This window comes from Phaethon aethereus, assembly GCF_964289735.1.
Source record: "Phaethon aethereus genome assembly, chromosome: W".
Lineage (NCBI taxonomy): Eukaryota > Metazoa > Chordata > Aves > Phaethontiformes > Phaethontidae > Phaethon > Phaethon aethereus.
This window is the reverse complement of record NC_138581.1, coordinates 36,272,321-36,295,226: the sequence shown is the minus strand read 5'-3', so window position 1 is coordinate 36,295,226 and position 22,906 is coordinate 36,272,321. Positions and strand designations below refer to the sequence as shown.

General features: G+C 44.7%; 1 protein-coding gene across 3 annotated transcripts in view; it reads left to right on the top strand.

The window, feature by feature from the left end:
* Positions 1-22,906, top strand: part of LOC309415089 (chromodomain-helicase-DNA-binding protein 1-like) — a gene marked incomplete at both ends in the record, with an annotated part of 120,056 nt that overhangs the window by 38,752 nt on the left and 58,398 nt on the right. For 2 of the 3 annotated variants that reach the window (XM_082012505.1, XM_082012503.1), the window contains 5 exons: positions 2,167-2,374; positions 4,447-4,548; positions 5,925-5,992; positions 10,852-11,001; positions 11,301-11,554. In XM_082012505.1, coding sequence (XP_081868631.1) covers positions 2,167-2,374; positions 4,447-4,548; positions 5,925-5,992; positions 10,852-11,001; positions 11,301-11,554 — 782 coding nt within the window. The remainder of the gene's footprint in view (positions 1-2,166; positions 2,375-4,446; positions 4,549-5,924; positions 5,993-10,851; positions 11,002-11,300; positions 11,555-22,906) is intronic. The other variant, XM_082012504.1, reaches the window with a different exon arrangement.

Below are 22,906 nucleotides of genomic sequence, written 5' to 3'. Positions count from 1 at the left end.
AAGATGAGGAGTCCTATGTGTTTTGTCTGGACACTGAATATTGTATGATCCACATCTGTTGATGGATTGGTATTACTTAATAGAGAGCATAGATGATAGCTAGTTGATCTCTTCATAAAGAAAATAATTTGGAATTAGTCAAGTTCTTTACGTCTAGCTCCTGAGCAAATACCTGCAATATCTATTATACTTTTTCTTTCTATCTCACAATCCTTTTGTTTTTGAACTTGCCACTTCCTATGTTGAAAAAAATTAAACTGTTAAAATTTCCCATCAACTGTGAATCTTACTGACATGATTTTTGCTTATTTATCTAAATGTAGGATTTAGGCATTTTTGGTGGCATTTTGTCACAGGGACTTGTCTGGCAGATATTTACTTGTGTCTCAAGGTTTCTCCTTGCTGAATTTTCTTCTTTTCATGTACTATCTTCCACAGTCCCTGTGACATTTACCTATGGCACTGTGCTATGCTGAGAAATGCTATTGTTTTATAATGCTCTAATTTACCCAACACTAAAGGTAAGGTAACAGTTGTGTACAATACTATTGTATTTAAAATATTTTTGGTGAATCATGGTGGATGTTGCCCTTAATTTCTGGTAAATAGTTTGAACTCCAGTCATATTCTACAGTGGGAGCCTTGATTTTATTTTTCAAGTCAGGTCAATATGTTAGTGTTATAGCATCATGCCTCAAGTAGGCCCTTGATGACAGGAATGGGAAGTTTGGAAGCAGCCTTGTTGCTCCCCAGTTTTCTCCTCAGCAAGTGTAAGTAAACCCAGCATTCATATTTCTTCATATCCCCCACTTCAAAATAAGGAAGCTTTTTCACGGTTTGTTTCTTTGTTTCAAATCCAACAGATGCAGATGGTTAGTTGAGGTGCTGTCTACAGGAATCAGTTTGTAAATAGCTTCATTCATTTCTCTTTTTTTCCCTCACTAGTACAATTTAATTGGTATTAGCAACAGGGAGAGTAGTGGTTCTGTTTTGTGGCTTTAAATGTTGTCAAGTGTGTTCTAGTGCAGAAGATGATCAACCTACAGCTCCCCTTGCTGCCTGACAGACAGATGAATTGTGCTGGCAGTGATAGGCTTAGACTTTGATATCAGCTTTTGGATTTTTATTGTTTTGGATTTGGGTATTATCTTTACTGCAGGTTTGTTTCTTTTTAAATACTTGCAACCCAAGTGTACATAATTTTAAATTATTTTGCTTGTGTGGTGTTGTAATTCCGATGTTTTCCCTCATGATATCTCTAAAGTATGGTAGTATTTAACCTAATGAGGAATTTGATTAAAGTTTTAACTCAGTTCCTTTGTAAAATTGTTTTAGAAAATCAAATGTTTCTATGTTTTTGAATAGTCATGAAATAAATGTTTAACTTTAAATATTATTCTATTTAAATATGTTAAATCTAGTGTGAAATGAACATACAGGTGGAATAATCCAGTGGCCCAAGAATATGCTAAGGTCAAACTGACAAATTCAGAGTTTGTCTGTGTGGGGAATTTTACTGTTATTTTAACAGTATAAGACGGTCTGCATGGATTTATATTACATGTGATAACACACTTCTGGTTTTCCAGTTACTTTTATAAACACTTTATTTAATCAAGTGTTTGGTAGTATTTTGTATATAGTTGGTCCAAATCACAACGTGAAATGCAGTTTGCAAGTACTTCCTTAAAGATACTTTTTGCCCCTATTGTTTTTATGAAAAAAAAATAAAACTAAGGAAACAAAAGAGAGTTTATATTTGCTTTGAAGAAATGCATGTTCAAAAAAAAATTGTGGGGGACAACACTGCTGATCTAAAAACACTTAAAACAATTGTGTGTGTGTATACACAAAAATATGTGGTGTTTGATAGAGCTGAGTAAGGGTTTGGGTAGGTGAGAAATACCCTTGTTTGACTCCTCTGCATTAATGATTAATGTTCTGTCTCCCTCTGTCTTCTTTTAGGGTTTAGTGAAAAGTATCTGATTAAACTCTGAATTTTTTGTTCCTGATTTATTTAATCCAGTGCATTCATTTGTATGCTATCCATGTGTCTGGGCTAACCTAACAACTGATTTATAGGTGAAGCTAAAGTCTTTTTAATGTGACTTTTAAAATCCTATTTATTTAGCCATTGTGTAATATCCTGTTAACTTCTAATTGCAGCCAATCAGATGATGATTCGGGGTCAACATCAGCTTCTGGATCTGGTTCAAGCTCTGGAAGCAGTAGTGATGGAAGTAGCAGTCAATCAGGTAGCAGTGACTCTGAGTCTGGTTCAGAGTCAGGCAGTCAATCAGAATCAGAATCTGACACATCTAGAGAGAAGAAACAAGTTCAAGCTAAACCACCACCAAAAGTTGATGGATCTAAGGTAAAACAAAACATATAAAATAACCCTTTGTGGGGAAAAAAACACTGTGCAGAGTAGTTACAAGAACAGTTTTAATTTAAACAAACAATTACTTATAATTTTAACTTGATTGGGTTAGTGAATGCACAGGCTTAGCTCTCATAACAAACACTGGGCTCTTAAATTCTTATCTCTGTAAATACCTACAGTTAGATAATTACCTAAATTTTATCATGCAGAAGCACCTATTAAATTATTGCATATTTTTGAAGACAAAGCCACACATAATGTTGTTATTTCTAAAATTTTTTCAAGTTGTCTCTCTAATGCTTAGTTTCTTCGTATCAATAAAAGACTGTATGAAAATTTCAAGCTTAGATACAGCTTGTCTTCTGTATGGGAAAAAAGCCTGCCAAATTTAGAAAAACAACCCCACTCTTAAATGCAATGGATGAAAGTTACCTGAACTCTCCTCTGTTTCTCTGTGTAATACGGCCTTAATTTGGATGATCTATGATATATATGAAAGGTAATAAAATATTTCCTACTGCAAGATTCAAAAGCTGTTAAAGGATTCTTTTTTTGTTGTTGTTGTTGATGTTTTTGATACCACCTCTCACAGTATCCTTCTGGACAAAATGTCCAGCACACAGCTAGAAAAGTCCATAATATGTTGGGTGAGCAATTGGCTGACAGGATGGACTCAAAGAGTTGTAGTAAATGGGGTTACATCAGGCTGGTGGCCAGTCACCAGTGGGGTTCCCCAGGGCTCAATTTTAGGGCCAGTTCTCTTCAATGTTTTCATAAATGATCTGGATGCAGGAATGGAACGTACATTAAGTAAATTGCCGATGATACTAAATTAGGAGGATCTGTGGACTCCCTCAAGGGTAGAGAGGCCTTACAGAGAGATCTGGAGAGACTAGAGAGCTGGGCAATCACCAACCATATGAAATTTAACAAGAGCAAGTGCCGGATTCTCCACCTGGGACAGGGCAATCCTGGTTATACATACAAATTGGGGGAGAGGAGGCTGGAGAGGAGCCCCGCAGAAAGAGATCTGGGAGTTTGGGTTGATGGCAAGTGGAATATGAGTCAACAGTGTGCCCTGGCAGCCAAAAGGGCCAACCATATCCTGGGGTGTATGAAGCACAGCATAGCTAGCCGGTTGAGGGAGGTGGTTGTCCCACTCTGCACTGCGCTGGTGAAGCCCCACCTCGAGCACTGTGTGCAGTTTTGGGCACCTCACTATAAGAAGGACATCAAACTATTAGTGTGTGTCCAGAGGAGGGCGACCAAGATGGTGAAAAGTCTCAAAGGCAAGACTTCTGAGGAGCAACTGAGGTCACTTTGCTTGTTCAGCATAGAGAAGAGAAGGCTGAGGGGAAACCTCACTGCAGTCTACAACTTTCTCAAGAGGGGCAGCGGAGGTGGAGGTGCTGGTCTCCACGCTCTGGTGACCAGCGATAGGACACGAGGAAATGGGATGAAGCTGCATCAGGGGGAGTTCAGATTGGACATTAGGAAAAGGCTCTTCACTGAGAGGATGGTCAGTTACTGGAACACAGGGTCCCCAGGGAAGTGTTCATGGCACCAAGCCTGTCAGAGTTCAAGGAGCATCTGGATGATGCTCTTGGTGATATGGTTTAGTTTTAAGTATTCCTGTGAGGAGCAGGGGGTTGGACTCGATGATCCTTATGGGTCCCTTGCAACTTGAGATATTCTATGATTCTATGTACTTCAGTATTCTTATATGAAACAAAAATATATCAGCTAAGTGGCCTGAAAGGACTTATCTAGATCAGTTTAAAAATTTACTTAAAAAAAAAGTTATCTTAATAATAGAGGCCTGCACAACTATTGTTATACTTACTGTAAAAATTGTGCTGGGAATTCTCATGTAACATTTCTTTCTCCAGAAGTCTCACTACTTTAAAATGCTATCCAATATTATTAATGTATGCGTTTTTTTATAGTGAGTTTTTGAGATCCTTCTTAATAGTAATGCTGCTCATCTTAAGAAAAGTAAGTATGTGGTAAATTTTAAAGTTTCAGTAGGTTTAAATGACTCTTGTATCTGAATTCCAATTCAGTTTTGGAAGTCCAGTCCAAGTATACTTGCTGTGCAGAGATCAGCAGTGCTCAAGAAGCAACAACAGCAGAAGGCAGCCTCATCAGACAGTGGTTCAGAAGAGGTGAATAACATAGACGTTAGTAAATAAAATGTAAACATGCATGTCTCATCACCCCATATGTTGGAATAAAATTATGGAGAGCCAAGTTCTGTTCTCTTAAGTGTGTGTGCATGTTTAAAAAGTCTAGTTTTAGTCTATAAAAGTAATGTTCAAATAACTGGCATGTTTATAAGAAAACATGGGGGGGGAAATATTTAGTTGCATGTTTTCAGGTGAGTTGTGCCAAAATGATAGCAGTTTAGATTAGATTGATATTTTTAGCTAGATATTCTGTGATGTATGGACAAAATTTTCAAGTCATGTAGTATTAACTCTCATTGTATTTCTGCCTTCTGAGTTCCATAAAGACAGTTAAAAATACTAAAAGACTTTTCTACTGTTGTTTCTATATAACAGTAGCTGCTGCAGTTTTTACAAAAAACACTACATGGAGTAGAAAGCTAGATTTTTGCAACTTTTGTAACAGTTATAAAAGAATTCTTGTATTTTAAGAACCATACTTTAAAGAACCGTACTTAAAATACTTTGTTTAGAGATTTTTAAAAACTAAACCATAGGCTAAACAAAAGCTGACTTTGTGCAATAGGAATATCTTTTAAGGAAAGTAGTGATTGTGAATTAGAATTTATTTGAAAGCAGACTTTCATATTTCCTTCATTACAAAAAAAAGAGAAAGTAAGCATCGTGATCACAAGTCTTTAATCATTACTCTGGGTGTCAATTTTTTTTAATCAGATTTAGCTGTTCATCATTAAAACTAAACAAAGGAGTTAATCATATATAGTTAAAATACTATACTAATTTATAGTTGTTGCTAAGTACTCTTTTCCTGAAGACTCTTTTTCAGGATAAAAGTGATCTAAATTTAATCTCTATGAGATTGGTTTTGGGAAAATAATTTTAAAAGGGTTCATCAATTTATTTATTATTTTTTGTTTAGGAATGGAGAGAGAAGAAACATGCTATTCTCAAAATTTTCTTAGTGGTGTTTAAATGTGAGAGGATATGAAAGGTGAGAAAGCTCTCAAAGGGCAGGAGATTTTATTAGGCTTTTGATAGAACCTTCATCTTGATTTATTAACTTGCAGCAGTCTATGACTATATGTAGGCACAATGTTTATATTTTAAGACGGGTTTTTTGTAGTGTTTTATAGGGTTCTGCTGACATGGTATATTCATAGATGGAGAAATATGAAATCAATAGCAATCCTGATCTTATTCATCATCAAGTGGGTACACTGAGGGGGATGAAGAGGATAAGACATGAAGAATATGATTTGAGTTTGAAAGTGGGAGCTGAATTATCTTTTTAATACTAAAAGTCATTCATTCTTTTTGTGGTAATGAATCTTATATATTCTTTTTTTCATCTGCAGGATTCATCAAGCAGTGAAGATTCTGCAGATGACTCTTCCAGTGAAACCAAGAAGAAAAAGCATAGAGAGTAAGATGTTTTTCATAAATAATATGATTTTTTGTTATGGCAACATAATACTTATAATTACCTAGGCTTCACTTCTCTGCACTTGAAATACATAATCTTGTGCTTCTCAATTTTGATTAACATTTTGGAATATTCTAAAATAAATACTCTCACAGGAACATATATAAAACTATTCATTTTTGAGCAAAAGAGACTGTATTACCTACAGTGTTATTGAAAAACATTCATCAGCACTTTTATTTTTAAATTAGTCTTATTTGTGGCATATTTTTGAGCTGAAGGTCCTCCCTGAAAATTATTGAAGAAATAGGAAACTACTTAAAAGTAGGTTGTCTCAGATAAAATTTAAATTGGAATTCCATAGTTCATGCTAAATTTTTAAACACTTTAGAGGTAAAAACCCCCAAAATTATTACAGGTTTGACAGTAATAAACTGTCTTGACTTGTCAGTAAAGCTACATTGAAATTGAGCTGGTTTTAAGCTGTAGATCAAAAACTTGTGAAAAAGATCATACCTTCTCATTGGTAGTGACTTGTGTGTGTGTGGGGGGGTGGTTTTGTGGTTTTGGGTTTTGTGGGTTTTTTTTTTTTTTTTTTTGGGGGGGGGATGTGGGGTTTTTTGTGGAGTTGTTTTTTTTGGAACAGTGTATAGAAATTGAATCGTTCTCTCATTCCTCTTCTAGAGTTAATTGAATCATCTCAATATTCAGGGTTGCCAATATAATATCTTCAAGGAATGGTAGTGAGGGGTTGTGGATTTGCATAGGGTGGGGTTTTTGTTTTTATTTGGGGGGGCTTGTTGTTTGGGTGTTTTTTTAATTTACTGCTTGCAGAAAAAAAAAATCTTTTAAGGAGAAAGGTGATTCTATAGTTTTTCCAAGACACACAGATGTATTGACCACAATGAAAACATAACTTCTAGGACCGATGCATATTTAAGTGAAAGTAGTGTCAAAGCACTGATTCTTAGGTTTCCTGATCTGAAATTTAATGAAAAGGTCTTTGAGTAATATTCTGCCTTTGAAGGCCATTAGTACTGTTTGAGCATCTTGGTCAAAGACCCCTAAATCTGATAAAAGATGGTAGAATAAAAATTCAGCAACCTTGCAACAATGCATGCCAGACTTCTCTCCCCCCACCCCAAGCTATTAAGATTAAATTTCTCTGTTCAGAGTCTGAGGTAAGATCAGTGGGTATATCTTTCCTGTTGCAAAGTAGATCATCTCAGCTAAGTAGGAGCACAGAGATACTGCCACTGGGAGTCACAAGTGGCTTACAGTATCTTGCATAGGTGTGAAGCACTGATTTGGAAGCTCAGTGGGGGCTTCTGAGAGCCAATGCCTCTGATTGCCATGGTTCAAGTCTTCCTGTGTGTTTCTCAAATCTGATTCTGCATTATTTTTGGTTCCTGTGCTAAAGTTGCAAATTATTGATGTGAGGCACAGGGAACATAGCTATTAGAGAATTTTGGATTCTGCAAAATATGTTATGGGGTTTTATGACTTGAGCATAGGTAAGTTCCAGTAAATGTATATCTTTCCAGCTAAAGTCTTGTTAAGGACCTTAGGTTTATTGATGTCAAATTAACTAAATTATTAAAGCAGTAATTTATACAGAAATCCAGATTTTGGTTTGTTTTTTACATCTACCTCTTGATAACAGAAAACTTAATTCAGCTCCCTTTGAAGCCATTGGGTGCTAGCGAGGGCCCTCAGTCTGTTGCTCTGAGACGTGCTGGCTACACTGCAGCATGGCTGAAGTCTTACGGAGATGAGCCAGGGGCTCCCAAAGTAATAGGAGCCAACAGGGAAACACCAGTGAAAGACCTCAAAGGAATTAAGGGATGTTCGTCTAAGAAGGTGACATGGCAGACAGCCCAGCTGAAGAGCCTCTACACCAATGCATGCAGCATGGGCAACAAACAGGAGGAGTTGGAAGCCACCGTGCTGCTAGAAAGCTATGACCTAGTTGCCATTACTGAAACTTGGTGGGATGAATCCCATGACTGGGTTGTGGCTATCGATGGCTACAGGCTGTTTAGAAGGGATAGGCGAGGAACGAAGGGCAATGGTGTTGCCCTCTACATCAAGAAATGGATAGAGTTTGAAAAGCTGTCTATGAAGAATAGCCACAAGCAGGTCAAAAGCTTATGTGTAAGAATCAGGGACCAAGGCAAAAAAGGGAACCTTGTGGTTGGTGTCTACTACAGGCCGCCCGATCAAGGGGAGTCTATTGACAAAGCCTTCTTACTCCAGCTACAGGAGGCATCGCGCTTGCAGGCTCTCGTCCTGCTGAAGGACTTAAACCATCCTGACATCTGCTGGAAATAGCACAGCGAGCTCTAGGCAATCCAGGAGACTCCTGGAGTGCATGGAGTATAACTTCTCAAGCCAGGTAATAGACAGCCCTACCAGAGGGGATGCGATACTGGACCTATTGGTCACGAATGCAAGTGAGCTAATTGGTGACGTCAGGATTGGAGGCAGCCTGGGCTGCAGTGATCATGCACTAGTGGAGTTAGCAGTTGTGAGGGATATGGGACAGGTGAAGAGTAAAGTCAGGACCCTGAATTTCAGGAAAGCAAACTTCCAGCTCTTCAGTGAGTTACTCAATAGGACCCGCTGGGAAACTGCCCTCAGGGACAAGGAGCAGAACAGAGCTGGCAGATCTTTAAGGACGCTTTCCATAGAGTGCAAGAGCTCTTAATCCCAAGGTGTAAGAAATCAGGAAAGGAAGGCGAGAGACTGGCATACATAAGTGGAGATCTGCTGGTCAAACTAAATGGCAAGAAGGAAATGCACAGGCAGTGGAAGCAGGGACAGGTATCCTGGGAAGAGTACAGGTATGCTGCCCGGTTGTGTAGGGATGGGGTCAGGAAGGCCAAGGTGTGGCTGGAGCTGAACTTGGCAAGGGACGCAAAGAATAATAAGAAGGGCTTCCAGAGGTATGTCAGCCAGAAAAGGAAGGTCAAAGAAAGCGTACCCCCCTTGATGAGCAAGACTGGCAAAGTGGCAACAACAGATGAGGAGAAGGCTGAGGTACTCGACTTCTTTGCCTCGGTCTTCACTGGCAATCTCTCTTCCCACACCACTTGAGTGGATGGCCTGCAAGACGGGGACTGGAGGAGCAAAGTCTCTCCCACTGTAAGAGAAGATCAGGTTCTAGACCACCTGAAGAACCTGAACATGCACAAGTCTATGGGACCTGACGAGATGCATCCCAGAGTCCTGAGGGAATTGGCTGTTGTAGTTGCCAAGCCACTCTCCATGATATTTGAAAAGTCATGGCAGTCAGGTGAAGGGGAGAAAGGAGGACCCTGGGAACTACCGACCTGTCAGCCTCACCTCTGTGCCTGGGAAGAACATGGAGCAGATCCTCCTAGAAGCTATGCTAAGGCACATGGAGGGCAGGGAGGGGATTCGAAACAGCCAGCATGGCTTCACCAAGGGCAAGTCCTGCCTGACCAACCTTGTGGCCTTCTGTGATGGAGTGGACAAGGAAGAGCTACCAATGTCATCTCTCTGGACTTCTGTAAGGCCTTTGACACGGTCCCCCACAACATCCTTCTCTCTAAATGGGAGAGATACGGATTTGATGGGTGGACTGTTGGGTGGATGAGGAATTGGCTGGATGGTAGCATCCAGAGGGTAGTGGTCAACGCCTCAGTGTCCAGATGGAGATCAGTGACGAGTGGTGTCCCTCAGGGGTCCATATTGGGACCAGTACTGTTTAATATCTTCATCAGTGACATCGACTGTGGGATCGAGTGCACCCTCAGCAAGTTTGCAGATGACACCAAGCTGAGTGGTGCAGTTGACGCACCTGAGGGACGGGATGCCCTCCAGAGGTACCTGGACAAGCTTGAGGAATGGGCCCGTGTGAACCTCATGAGGTTCAACAAGGCCAAGTGCCGGGTCCTGCACCTGGGTCGGGGCAACCCCCAGTATCAATACAGGCTGGGGGATGGAGGGATTGAGAGCAGCCTTTGCAGGAAGGACTTGGAGGTACTGGTGGATGAAAAGTTGGACATGAGCTGGCAGTGTGTGCTCGCAGCCCAGAAGGCCAACCGTATCCTGGTCTGCATCAGAAGAAGCGTGGCCAGCAGGTCAAGGGAGGTGATTCTGCCCCTCTACTCCACTCTGGTGAGACCCCACCTGGAGTCCTGCGTCCAGCTCTGGAGCCCTCAGCACAGGAAAGACATGGACCTGTTGGAGCAGGTCCAGAGGAGGAACACAAAAACGATCAGAAGGATGGATCATCTCTCCTGTGAGGACAGACTGAGAGAGTTGGGGTTGTTCAGCCTGGAGAAGAGAAGGCTGCACGAAGACCTTGTTGCTGCCTTCCAGTACTTAAAGGGGGCTTATAAGAAAGATGGGGAGAGACTTTTTAGTAAGGCATCTTGCAATAGGACACGGGTTAATGGTTTTAAACTACAAGAGAGTAGATTTAGACTAGATATAAGGAAGAAATTTTTCACAGTGAGGGTGGTGAAACAGTGGCACAGGTTGCCCAGAGAGGTGGTAGATGCCCCATCCCTGGGAACATTCAAGGTCAGGTTGGACGCGGCTCTGAGCAACCCGATCTCATTGAAGATGTCCCTGCTCATTGCAGGGGGGTTGGACTACATGACCTTTAAAGGTCCCTTCCAACCTATTCTATGATTCTGATTTTTGCCTGTTATCCATTCATGATAATTTTCTGTCCTTCCAGCTGAAATGACTATTATAACATTTTTATTTCTCTGAAGAATGTTGAAATTAAAGTAGCAAACCTGTGGTGAATACCTAATTTAAAACAAAAGAAACAAAAAACCCAAAAATCTAATGTGAGTTACTGTTTTGTCTCTCAATATGTACAGTGAAGACTGGCAAATGTCTGGGTCAGGATCAGTATCAGGAACTGGTTCTGATTCTGAATCGGAGGAAGATACAGAGAAAAGCATTTGTGAAGATAGTGAATCTGACTATGAGCCAAAAAACACCATCAAAAGCCGGAAACCTCCAAGCAGGTAAGAAGTCTTGCATTTTAGATACTCTGTTACTATTTCTAATTCCTAATCGAGTTTTGTACTATTATACAGGCAAATTAAAACATTAATATTTTTTACAGAACTTGAAGACTTTTTTTAAGCTACAAAAGATGTTATCATACCAGTGGTTTGTGTTGAATACCTCTTTCCTGTCTGCTCCAACTCTAAGTGGTGTAACTGAGCAGTCATCAAATATATGTATTCAGAAACAAATACAGATGGCTTGTAGATGTCTGTGTTGAAACCTCACTGTTGTGTTGTATCTTATTGTCTTTAAGAACTGAGCCAAAAAGTGGCAATAAGATTGCAGAACAGAAAAAGCAGCAGCTTGTTTCATTGGATGATGATGACTATGACAAGAGAGGATCTCGTCGCCAGGCAACAGTCAATGTTAGTTACAAAGAAGCTGAAGAAACCAAGACAGATTCTGACGACTTGTTGGAAGTTTGTGGAGAAGATGTCCCGCAGCCTGAAGAAGATGAATTTGAAACTATAGAGAAGTTTATGGATAGTCGAATTGGCCGAAAAGGAGGTATTGTTTTTTATCAATGTTCTTAAGATTCTGTAGTGCATTGTGGTGCAATGTAAACAGTAATTTTTCTCAGCTATAGGTAACCTGTGATGTTTGTAAATAATAAGTTTAAAAATACCAGAAAGTAATCTTATTTTGTTTTTCATACTCATAAGGATGTTTCTTTTGTAAACCTTATAAAGTAAAACATAGAAGAACATAAGTAACTAATTAATGCAAAAAGAAAAAATGAAGTGGAATATAGCTCCATATTGCATAAATGCATACCATACTGTTGTATCACTATTTGTATAGTTTATTGATACCTGATAGGTATAAACTGTTGTCGTGGTTTAGCCCCAGCCGGCAACTAAGCACCACGCAGCCGCTCGCTCACTCCCCCTCCCACAGTGGGACGGGGGAGAGAATTAGGAAAAACCTCGTGGGTTGAGATAAACACGGTTTAATAGGACAGAAAGAAAGAAGGGAACAACAATGATAATACCAACAAAGGAATGTACAAGAACAAGTGAGGCCCAATACAGAAATTGCTCACCACCCCGTGATCGACAGCCCGTCCCCGAGCAGCGATTTCCGCCCCCCGGCCAACTCCAGTTTATGTACTGGGCATGACGTCGGATGGTAGGGAATATCTCTTTGGCCAGCCTGGGTCAGCTGTCCCGGCTGTGTCCCCTCCCACCTTCCCGTGCACCCCCAGCCTGCTTGCTGGCCGGCCAGCACAAGAAGCTGGACTGTCCTTGACGGCTCAGCAACAACCCAAAACATCAGCACATTATCAACAGTTCCTCATCCCAAATCCAAAACACAGTCTCACGCTAGCTTCTGTGAAGAAAACCAGCTCTATCCTGGCTGAAACCAGGACAGTATCCACCCCTTATTCCATACCATTTACGTCATGCCCAGGTCCTATACTTTTCCATACATTCCAATTATTCATTATTACTCTTCCTGTCTTTTAATATATACACACAGATATCACTTTCTTAGTCCATGGGCCATCACTTTAAAATGTCTATGGAGTTCAGTCAGTCCATGACTCTGGGCTTCATCCATCATAGCAGTCTCTCAGGGCAGGGGAGATGGTATGTGGTGTTGGATCGTTATCTGACACGGTCCATGTCCATGATGTGCAGGTCGAAGATGTCGATCTCGAGGAAATTGTTGGGCGCAAGCTGCTGAAGCCAGTTCTGGTTCCATCACTGCTGCATGTTGCTTAGTTTCAGTGAAGCTCATTCTTCATCAGTCTGGGTGATTCTTACTATAATACCATTGATATGGTAGATAGCAACCATAGTAGTAATGTCATACTGAACAATGAACATAATACAATTCAAATCATTGACTGTTTTCACCCAAAATCAAGTCTCCTTGAGGTACACATCGGACTTCCCCATCCTTCCGCATTACCCACCAAGTGCACCCAGGTCCCTGGGCAAAGGCAATCCCACGAACGGGTTTGCCTTTTCCTAATGCAGGAGTAACCCAGACTGTCTTCCCCAGCATGTTTCTCACATGCACCACAGGGACTTTATCCCCTTCTACAGTACGTAGAAGTTTTGATTGGGCAGGGCCGGCTCTATTAGTAGATCCCCTAGTGTTGACTAACCAGGTGGCTTTGGCTAAATGTTTATCCCAATGTTTGAATGTCCCGTCACCCATTGCTCTCAGTGTAGTCTTTTAACAGTCCGTTGTATCGTTCAATTTTTCCGGAAGCTGGTGCATGATAGGGGATATGATACACCCACTCAATGCCGTGCTCTTTGGCCCAGGCGTCTATGAGGTTGTTTCGGAAATGAGTCCCATTGTCTGACTCAATTCTTTCGGGGGTGCCATGTCGCCATAAGACTTGCTTTTCAAGGCCCAGGATAGTGTTCCGGGCGGTGGCATGGGGCACAGGGTATGTTTCCAGCCATCCGGTGGTTGCTTCCACCATGGTAAGCACATAGCGCTTGCCTTGGCGAGTTTGTGGAAGTGTGATATAGTCAATCTGCCAGGCCTCCCCATATTTATATTTCAACCATCGTCCTTCATACCAGAGGGGCTTTAACCGCTTGGCTTGTTTGATCGCAGCACACGTCTCACATTCATGGATAACCTGTGCAACAGCATCCATGGTCAGGTCCACCCCTCGATCCCGAGCCCATCTATATGTTGCATCTCTTCCCTGATGGCCTGAGGTGTCATGGGCCCACCGAGCTATAAATAATTCACCCTTATGTTGCCAGTCCAGATCCACCTGAGCCACTTCAATCTTAGCAGCCTGATCCACCTGATGGTTGTTTTGATGTTCTTCGGTGGCCCGACTCTTGGGTACGTGAGCATCTACGTGACGTACTTTTATGACGAGATTCTCTAGTCGGGCAGCAATATCTTGCCACAATTCAGCAGCCCAGATGGGCTTGCCTCTGCGTTGCCAGTTGCTCTGCTTCCATTGCTGCAGCCACCCCCATAGAGCATTTGCCACCATCCATGAGTCAGTATAAAGATAGAGTACTGGCCATTTTTCTCGTTCGGCAATATCTAAAGCCAGCTGGATGGCTTTCACCTCCGCAAACTGACTTGATTCACCTTGTCCTTCAGCCACTTCTGCAACTCGTCGTATAGGGCTCCATACAGGAGCTTTCCACCTTCGATGTTTGCCTACAATACGACAGGACCCATCAGTAAACAGGGCATATTGCCTTTCGTTCTCTGGCAGTTCATTATATGGTGGAGCCTCTTCAGCACGCGCCACCTCCTCTTCCGGTGATATTCCAAAATCTTTGCCTTCTGGCCAGTCCATGATCACTTCCAAGATTCCCGGGCGATTAAGATTTCCTATTCGAGCCCGCTGTGTAATAAGCGCGACCCACTTACTCCACGTAGCATCAGTCGCATGATGCGTAGAGGGGACCCTCCCTTTGAACATCCAGCCCAGCACCGGCAGTCGGGGTGCCAGGAGGAGCTGTGCTTCAGTACCAACCACTTCTGAGGCAGCTCGAACTCCTTCATATGCCGCCAATATCTCCTTTTCAGTTGGAGTATAGCGGGACTCAGATCCCCTATATCCTCGACTCCAAAACCCTAGAGGTCGACCTCGAGTCTCTCCTGGTGCCTTCTGCCAGAGACTCCAGGTAGGGCCATTCTCCCCGGCTGCCGTGTAGAGCACATTTTTAACATCTTGTCCTGCCCGTACTGGCCCGAGGGCTACGGCATGAACTATCTCCTGTTTGATTTGTTCGAAGGCTTGTCAGTTGCTCAGGGCCCCATTTAAAATCGTTCTTCTTCCGGGTCACTTGATAAAGAGGGCTTACAATCAGACTGTAATTTGGAATATGCATTCTCCAGAAACCCACAACACCCAGAAATGCTTGTGTTTCTTTTTTGCTAGTTGATGGAGACATAGCTGTTATTTTGTTGATCACATCCGTTGGGATCTGTCGACGTCCATCTTGCCATTTTATTCCTAAAAACTGGATCTCTTGTGCAGGTCCCTTGACTTTACTTTGTTTTATAGCAAAACCAGCTTTCAGAAGGACTTGAATTATTTTCTTCCCTTTCTCGAAAACTTCTTCTGCTGTGTTGCCCCATACGATGATGTCATCAATGTATTGCAGATGCTCTGGAGCTTCACCCTGTTCCAGTGCAGTTTGTATCAGCCCATGGCAAATGGTAGGGCTGTGTTTCCACCCCTGGGGAAGTCGATTCCAGGTGTATTGGACACCCCTCCAAGTGAAAGCAAACTGTGGCCTGCACTCTGCCGCCAAAGGGATCGAGAAAAATGCGTTAGCAATATCAATGGTGGCGTACCACTTGGCTGCCTTTGACTCCAGTTCATATTGAAGTTCTAGCATGTCCGGCACGGCAGCGCTCAATGGCGGCGTGACTTCATTCAGGCCACGATAGTCTACTGTCAGTCTCCACTCTCCATTAGACTTTCGCACTGGCCATATGGGGCTGTTAAAGGGTGAGCGAGTCTTGCTGATCACTCCTTGGCTCTCCAGCCGACGAATCAGCTCATGGATGGGGATCAGGGAGTCTCTGTTGGTGCGATATTGCCGCCGGTGCACTGTTGTGGTAGCGATCGGCACCTGTTGTTCTTTGACCCTGAGCAACCCCACCACAGAAGGGTCCTCTGAGAGACCAGGCAAGGTGGACAGCTGTTTAATTTCTTCCGTCTCCAAGGCAGCTATACCAAAAGCCCACCGGTACCCTTTTGGGTCCTTGAAATACCCTCTGCTGAGGTAGTCTATGCCCAGGATGCATGGAGCCTCCGGGCCAGTCACAATGGGGTGCTTCTGCCACTCATTCCCAGTTAGGCTCACTTCGGCCTCCAGCACAGTCAGCTGTTGGGATCCCCCTGTCACTCCGGAAATACAGATGGGTTCTGCCCCTATATGGCTTGATGGCATCAGGGTACATTGTGCACCGGTGTCCACTAAAGCCTTATATTCCTGTGGGTCTGATGTGCCAGGCCATCTAATCCACACAGTCTAATAAACTCGGTTGTCCCTCTCCTCCGCCTGGCTGGAGGCAGGGCCCCTCTAATCCTGCTCATAGTACTCGTTACCCACTTCTTGTAAATAGGAATCAGAAGTCCCTTCAAGAGGATCAGAGGTGAGATCAGCTCTTCTATTCTTTCTGGGAAGCTGCCCACTGGAAAGTGGAGCGACGATTTTCCTCGAGGAACCTGAACCCCCTTTTGTAATTGTTTTTCCTTGCAGCTCGTGTACTCGTGCCTCTAGGGTCGAGGTAGGTTTTCCATCCCACCTCCTCATGTCCTCTCCGTAGTCACGCAATTGAAACCACAGGGTGGCTCGTGGTGTGTATCCTCTGTATCTTCTCTCTTGAACAGAAGAGCACTTACTCCTAATGGCTGAGACACTGGTCCGTATGGGTGGAGGGTAGGGCATATCCTCTTTCAATTGCCGGAACTCCCGGGACAGTTTCTCTATAGCAGAGATGCAGGCCAGTAGGGAGGAAGAGAGACTTTCTTCGTATTGCCGGAGTTGGCCAGCCAATTCATCCACCGTTGGTCTCTCTCCGTCCTTCCAGGCCATTACTGCTAATGAGTTGGCATATGATGATGGTGCACTCCGTACAAACTTCCGCCACATAGGTTGCGTGCAATTGACTTCATCTGGATCTTTGGATGATTGTCCATTGTCCAAGTCACCATAAATCACTTCCAGCACCGCTAGCTCCCTCAGGTACTGGATACCTTTCTCCATGGTGGTCCACTTGCCTGGGTGACATAGAACATCTTCCTTGAAGGGATACCTTTCCTTCACACCCGACAGGAGTCGTCTCCAGAGGCTGAGGACTTGTGCACCTTTTCCAATTGCTTTGTCAATGCCCCCTTCCCTAGAAAGGGATCCCAGCTGCTTGGCTTCCCTACCCTCTAATTCCAGGCTACTGGCCCCATTATCCCAGCATCGGAGCAGCCAGGTGACAATGTGCTCACCTGGACGACGGCTGAAATCCTTTCGCATATCTCGCAATTCACTCAGGGATAGAGATCGGGTAGTTACCGTCTCTTTTATAAGTTCTTCCTCTTCAAGTGATGACTCGCTCTCTTCCCTCTTCCGTGCTTGTGATGGCCCTGCTTCAGAGCACTCTGCCTCCTCACTCTCTTCCTCTGGCTCCTTCTTAGCAGAATTTTCCTCCTCCCTTACTAAACGAACTGACTTCCGCTTCCAAGATTTCTTCTTTTGCACAGGGGCAACTGATACCGGGATGGGCTGGTTCTCTGGTTCAGCTGCAACAGTCTGAGTAGCTACAGTGCCTGCCGTGGGGGTTGGAGTAGTGGCAGTGCCCGCCGTGGGGGTTGGAGTAGTGACAGTGCCTGCCACAGGGGTTGGAGTAGTCACAGTGCCTGCCACATTGCCATCAGACCCAGAGAGCCTCTCTCCCCTTTGCATATTGTTAAATAGGGTTCTGTAGGCATGGGCCAGGCCCCAGCACATGGCAATGATTTGTGTCTCCTTGGAGCTGCCAGGCTGACAGCATACTTCTTCCAGATATTCTGCTAGTTTATCAGGATTCTGCACTTGTTCGGGAGTGAAGCTCCAAAACACCGGAGGTGCCCACCGCCCCAGGCATTTGCCCATGCTGTTCCACACACCCTGCCATTCATAACTATCCAGCCTTGGGGCAGATCTCCGGGTGATATTCTTAAATTGCTTGCCAACCTTAGACAAAACCGAAACAGTGTTCCCCAGAAGTAGCAATAGAGGTATTTTAACTACCCAAGGGTGTTCAAAATACTGAAAAATTATTGTGATGAAGGAGGAAATGTTATGATAGAGGGTAGCAAAGGTACCACTCTGCATTTCCTCCATAGAAAGCCTTTCAGAGGCATAATTGCTAATCGTCTCCACAAGACTGTAGCCAAAATACAGTAACGGCTTTAGTACAGAGCTCAGATGATACCACATTAAGCTCAAGGTCAGTGCTCTAAAAACAAAATTCACAGGCGAGACATTACTAATCATTGCAGAGTACAGCAGCCCGCAGAAACCAACACCGATCCTTAACATGTACAGCAAAGACGAGAGCATGATGCAAATCAAATAAACTGATATTGTGACCTGCAACCGTTATTATCTCAAGCCTCGGGCCCCACGTTGGGCGCCAAAAAGGACTGTCGTGGTTTAGCCCCAGCCGGCAACTAAGCACCACGCAGCCGCTCGCTCACTCCCCCTCCCACAGTGGGACGGGGGAGAGAATTAGGAAAAACCTCGTGGGTTGAGATAAACACGGTTTAATAGGACAGAAAGAAAGAAGGGAACAACAATGATAATACCAACAAAGGAATGTACAAGAACAAGTGAGGCCCAATACAGAAATTGCTCACCACCCCGTGATCGACAGCCCGTCCCCGAGCAGCGATTTCCGCCCCCCGGCCAACTCCAGTTTATGTACTGGGCATGACGTCGGATGGTAGGGAATATCTCTTTGGCCAGCCTGGGTCAGCTGTCCCGGCTGTGTCCCCTCCCACCTTCCCGTGCACCCCCAGCCTGCTTGCTGGCCGGCCAGCACAAGAAGCTGGACTGTCCTTGACGGCTCAGCAACAACCCAAAACATCAGCACATTATCAACAGTTCCTCATCCCAAATCCAAAACACAGTCTCACGCTAGCTTCTGTGAAGAAAACCAGCTCTATCCTGGCTGAAACCAGGACAACTGTATAGAGGAGGGTGGAGAAAAAGTGGACTGGATAGGACAGCTAACCAGTAGCTTGCATGCTGAAGGATGATGTTGGGAAGGCTGAACCGTTGAGATTGTGATTTTGGTTATTCCTGTATAGATAGTCCCAATACCGTGCAATGGATGGTGGAATCTAAAATTTCAGTGGTGTGCATGTGCACTTCTAAAAGTAATTTAGCAGTGTCCTGCTTATGTTGTTTGGGTTTTTTTAACCTGCAAATTATAGAAAACGGGCCTACTCATACTTCAGAACTGCCTTTCTCCATTAGTTAGAATCACAGAATCACAGAATCACTAGGTTGGAAAGGACCTTCCAGATCATCAAGTCCAACCATTAATCCAGAGCCACCATGTTCCCTAAACCATGTCTTGAAGCGCCACATCCACACATTTTTTGAACACTTCCAGAGATGGTGATTCCACCACCTCCCTGGGCAGCCTGTTCCAATGCTTGACCACCCTCTCAGTGAAGAAATTTTTCCTAATATCCAATCTAAACCTCCCCTGGTGCAACTTGAGGCCATTTCCTCTCGTCCTATCGCTAGTTACTTGGGAGAAGAGACCAACACCCACGTCGCCACAACCCCCTTTCAGGTAGTTGTAGAGAGCGATAAGGTCTCCCCTCAGCCTCCTCTTCTCCAGACTAAACAACCCCAGTTCCCTCAGCTGCTCCTCATAATACTTGTGCTCCAGACCCCTCACCAGCTTTGTTGTCCTTCTCTGGACACGCTCCAGCACCTCAGCATCCTTCTTGTAGTGAGGGGCCCAAAAGTGAACACAGGATTCAAGGTGTGGCCTCACCAGTGCCGAGTACAGGGGCACGATCACTTCCCTACTCCTGCTGGCCACACTATTTCTGATACAGGCCAGGATGCTGTTGGCCTTCTTGGCCACCTGGGCACACTGCTGGCTCATATTCAGCCGGCTGTCAACCAGCACCCCCAGGTCCCTTTCCGCCGGGCAGCTCTCCAGCCACTCCTCCCGAAGCCTGTAGCGTTGCATGGGGTTGTTGTGGCCGAAGTGCAGGACCCGGCACTTGGCCTTATTAAACCTCATACAGTTGGCCTCTGCCCATCGATCCAGCCTGTCCAGATCCCTCTGCAGAGTCCTCCTACCCTCCAGCAGATCAACACTCCCACTCAACTTGGTGTCATCTGCAAACTTACTGAGGGAGCACTCAATTCCCTCATCTAGATCATCTATAAAGATATTGAACAAGACCAACCCCAAAACTGAGCCCTGGGGAACACCGCTTGTGACCGGCCGCCAGCTGGATTTAACGCCATTCACCACAACTCTCTGGGCTCGGCCATCCAGCCAGTTCCTCACTCAGCGAAGAGTAAACCTGTCTAAGCCACGAGCCGCCAGTTTCTCCAGGAGAATGCTGTGGGAGACGCTGTCAAAGGCTTTACTAAAGTCCAGGTAGACAACATCCACAGCCTTTCCCTCATCCACTAGGCGGGTCACCTGGTCATAGAAGGAGATCAAGTTGGTCAAGCAGGACCTGCCTTTCATGAACCCATGCTGGCTGGGCCTGATCCCTTGGTTGTCCTGATCTCTAGAGTTTCTGAGCCATCTCAGAGCTTGCACTCTCTTTCCTCTCAACTTTCTTTTCCCATACTGTCCTAAATTCCAGTCTTAAAAGACTATTGAACTAGGCTTCTTATATTCTGCATGCCCAGATGTTGTTGCTGCTTGTGCTGTCCTTTGTTATTGCAACACTCTGTTGTTATATGTCCCTTGCATCTGGTTGGGTCCGCTTCTTTATTTGGCTCTCCTCACAGAAATGAGCCTGTTTTCCTGCTGCTAGTGTGCTTCAGCTGTAATACTGACTGTATTTAATTAAATAGTTTAGGAAGAAATAGTTCAAGAGCAGCCCGTCCCAATGAGCAGAAAGTCAGGCAAAAATGCCAGGAGGCCTGCGTGGATGAGCAAGGAGCTCCTGGCCAAACTCAAGCACAAAAAGGAAGCATACAGAGGGTGGAAGCAAGGAGGGGTAACCTGGGAGGAATACAGAGACATTGTCCGAGGATGCAGGGATGATGTTAGGAAAGCTAAAGCCCACATGGAATTGAACCTGTCCAGGGATGTCAAAAACATAAAGAAGGGCTTCTACAAGTACACAGAAGACAAAAGGAAGACTAGGGAAAATGTGGACATGCTGCTGAATGAGGCAGGGGACCTGGTGACACAGGACATGGAAAAGGCTGAGGTGCTGAATGCTGCCTTAGCCTCAGTTTTTACTAGCAAGACAAGCCTTTGGGAATCCCAGGAACCAGAGACCAGGGGGAAAGTCTGGAGCAAGGAAGATGTACCCTTGGTGGAAGAGAATCAGGTCAGGTAATACTTAAGCAAACTGGACATACACAAGTCCATGGGCCCAGATGGGATGCACTCATGAGTGCTGAGGGAGCTGGCAGATGTCATTGCAAGACCATTCTCAACAACCTTTGAAAGATCATGGCAACTGGGAGACGTGCCCGAGGACTGGAGGAAAGCAAATGTCATAGAATCAAAGAATGGTTTGGGTTGGAAGGGACCTTTAAAGGTCATCTAGTCCAACCCCCCTGCAATAAGCAGGGACATCTTCAACGAGATCAGGTTGCTCAGAGCCCTGTCCAAACTGACCTTGAATGTTTCCAGGGATGGGGCATCTACTACCTCTCTGGGCAACCTGTGCCAGTGTTTAACCACGCTCATTGTGAAAGGTTTCACCACCAGTTCCAATGTTTCACCACCCTCATTGTGAAAAATTTCTTCCTTGTATCAAGTCTAAATCTGTCCTCTTTTAGTTTACAACCATTACAACTCCTATTGCAAGAGGCCCTACTAAAAAGTCTGTCCCCATCTTTCTTAGAAGCCCCCTTTAAGTACTGGAAGGCTGCAATAACGTCTGCCTGGAGCCTTCTCCAGGCTGAACAACCCCAACTCACTCAGCCTTTCCTCATAGGAAAGGTGTTCCATTCCTCTGATCATTTTGGTGTCCCTCCTCTGGACCCTGTCCAACAGGTCCATGTCTTTCCTGTGCTGAGGACTCCAGAGCTGGATGCAGGACTCCAGGTGGGGTCCCACCAGAGCAGAGTAGAGGGGCAGAATCACCTCCCTTGACCTGCTGGCCACGCTGCTTTTGATGCAGCCCAGGATACGGTTGGCCTTCTGGGCTGCAAGTGCACATTGCTGGCTCATGTCCAGCTTTTCATCCACCAGTACCCCCAAGACCTTCCTGCAAAGGCTGCTCTCAATCCCTTCATCCCCCAGCCTGTATTGATACCAGGGGTTGCCTTGACCCAGGTGCAGGACCTGGCACTTGGTCTTGTTGAACCTCATGAGGTTCACACAGGCCCACTTCTTGAGCTTGTCCAGGTACCTCTGGAGGGCATCCCGTCCCTCAGGTGCGTCAACTGCACCACTCAGCTTGGTGTCATCTGCAAACTTGCTGAGGGTGCACTCGATCCCACAGTCGATGTCACTGATGAAGATATTAAACAGTACTGGTCCCAATATGGACCCCTGAGGGACACCACTCGTCACTGATCTCCATCTGGACACTGAGGTGTTGACCAACCAATTCCTCATCTACCCAACAGTCCACCCATCAAATCCATATCTCTCCCATTTAGAGAGAAGGATGTTGTGGGGGACCGTGTCAAAGGCCTTACAGAAGTCCAGAGAGATGACATTGGTAGCTCTTCCTTGTCCACTCCATCACAGAAGGCCACAAGGTTGGTCAGGCAGGACTTGCCCTTGGTGAAGCCATGCTGGCTGTTTCGAATCCCCTCCCTGCCCTCCATGTGCCTTAGCATAGCTTCTAGGAGGATCTGCTCCATGTTCTTCCCAGGCACAGAGGTGAGGCTGACAGGTCGGTAGTTCCCAGGGTCCTCCTTTCTCCCCTTCACCTGACTGCCATGACTTTTCAAATATCATGGAGAGTGGCTTGGCAACTACAACAGCCAATTCCCTCAGGACTCTGGGATGCATCTCGTCAGGTCCCATAGACTTGTGCATGTTCAGGTTCTTCAGGTGGTCTAGAACCTGATCTTCTCTTACAGTGGGAGAGACTTTGCTCCTCCAGTCCCCGTCTTGCAGTCCATCCCCTCAAGAAGTGTGGGAAGAGAGAATACCAGTGATGACTGAAGCAAAATGTTGTTGAGTACCTCAGCCTTC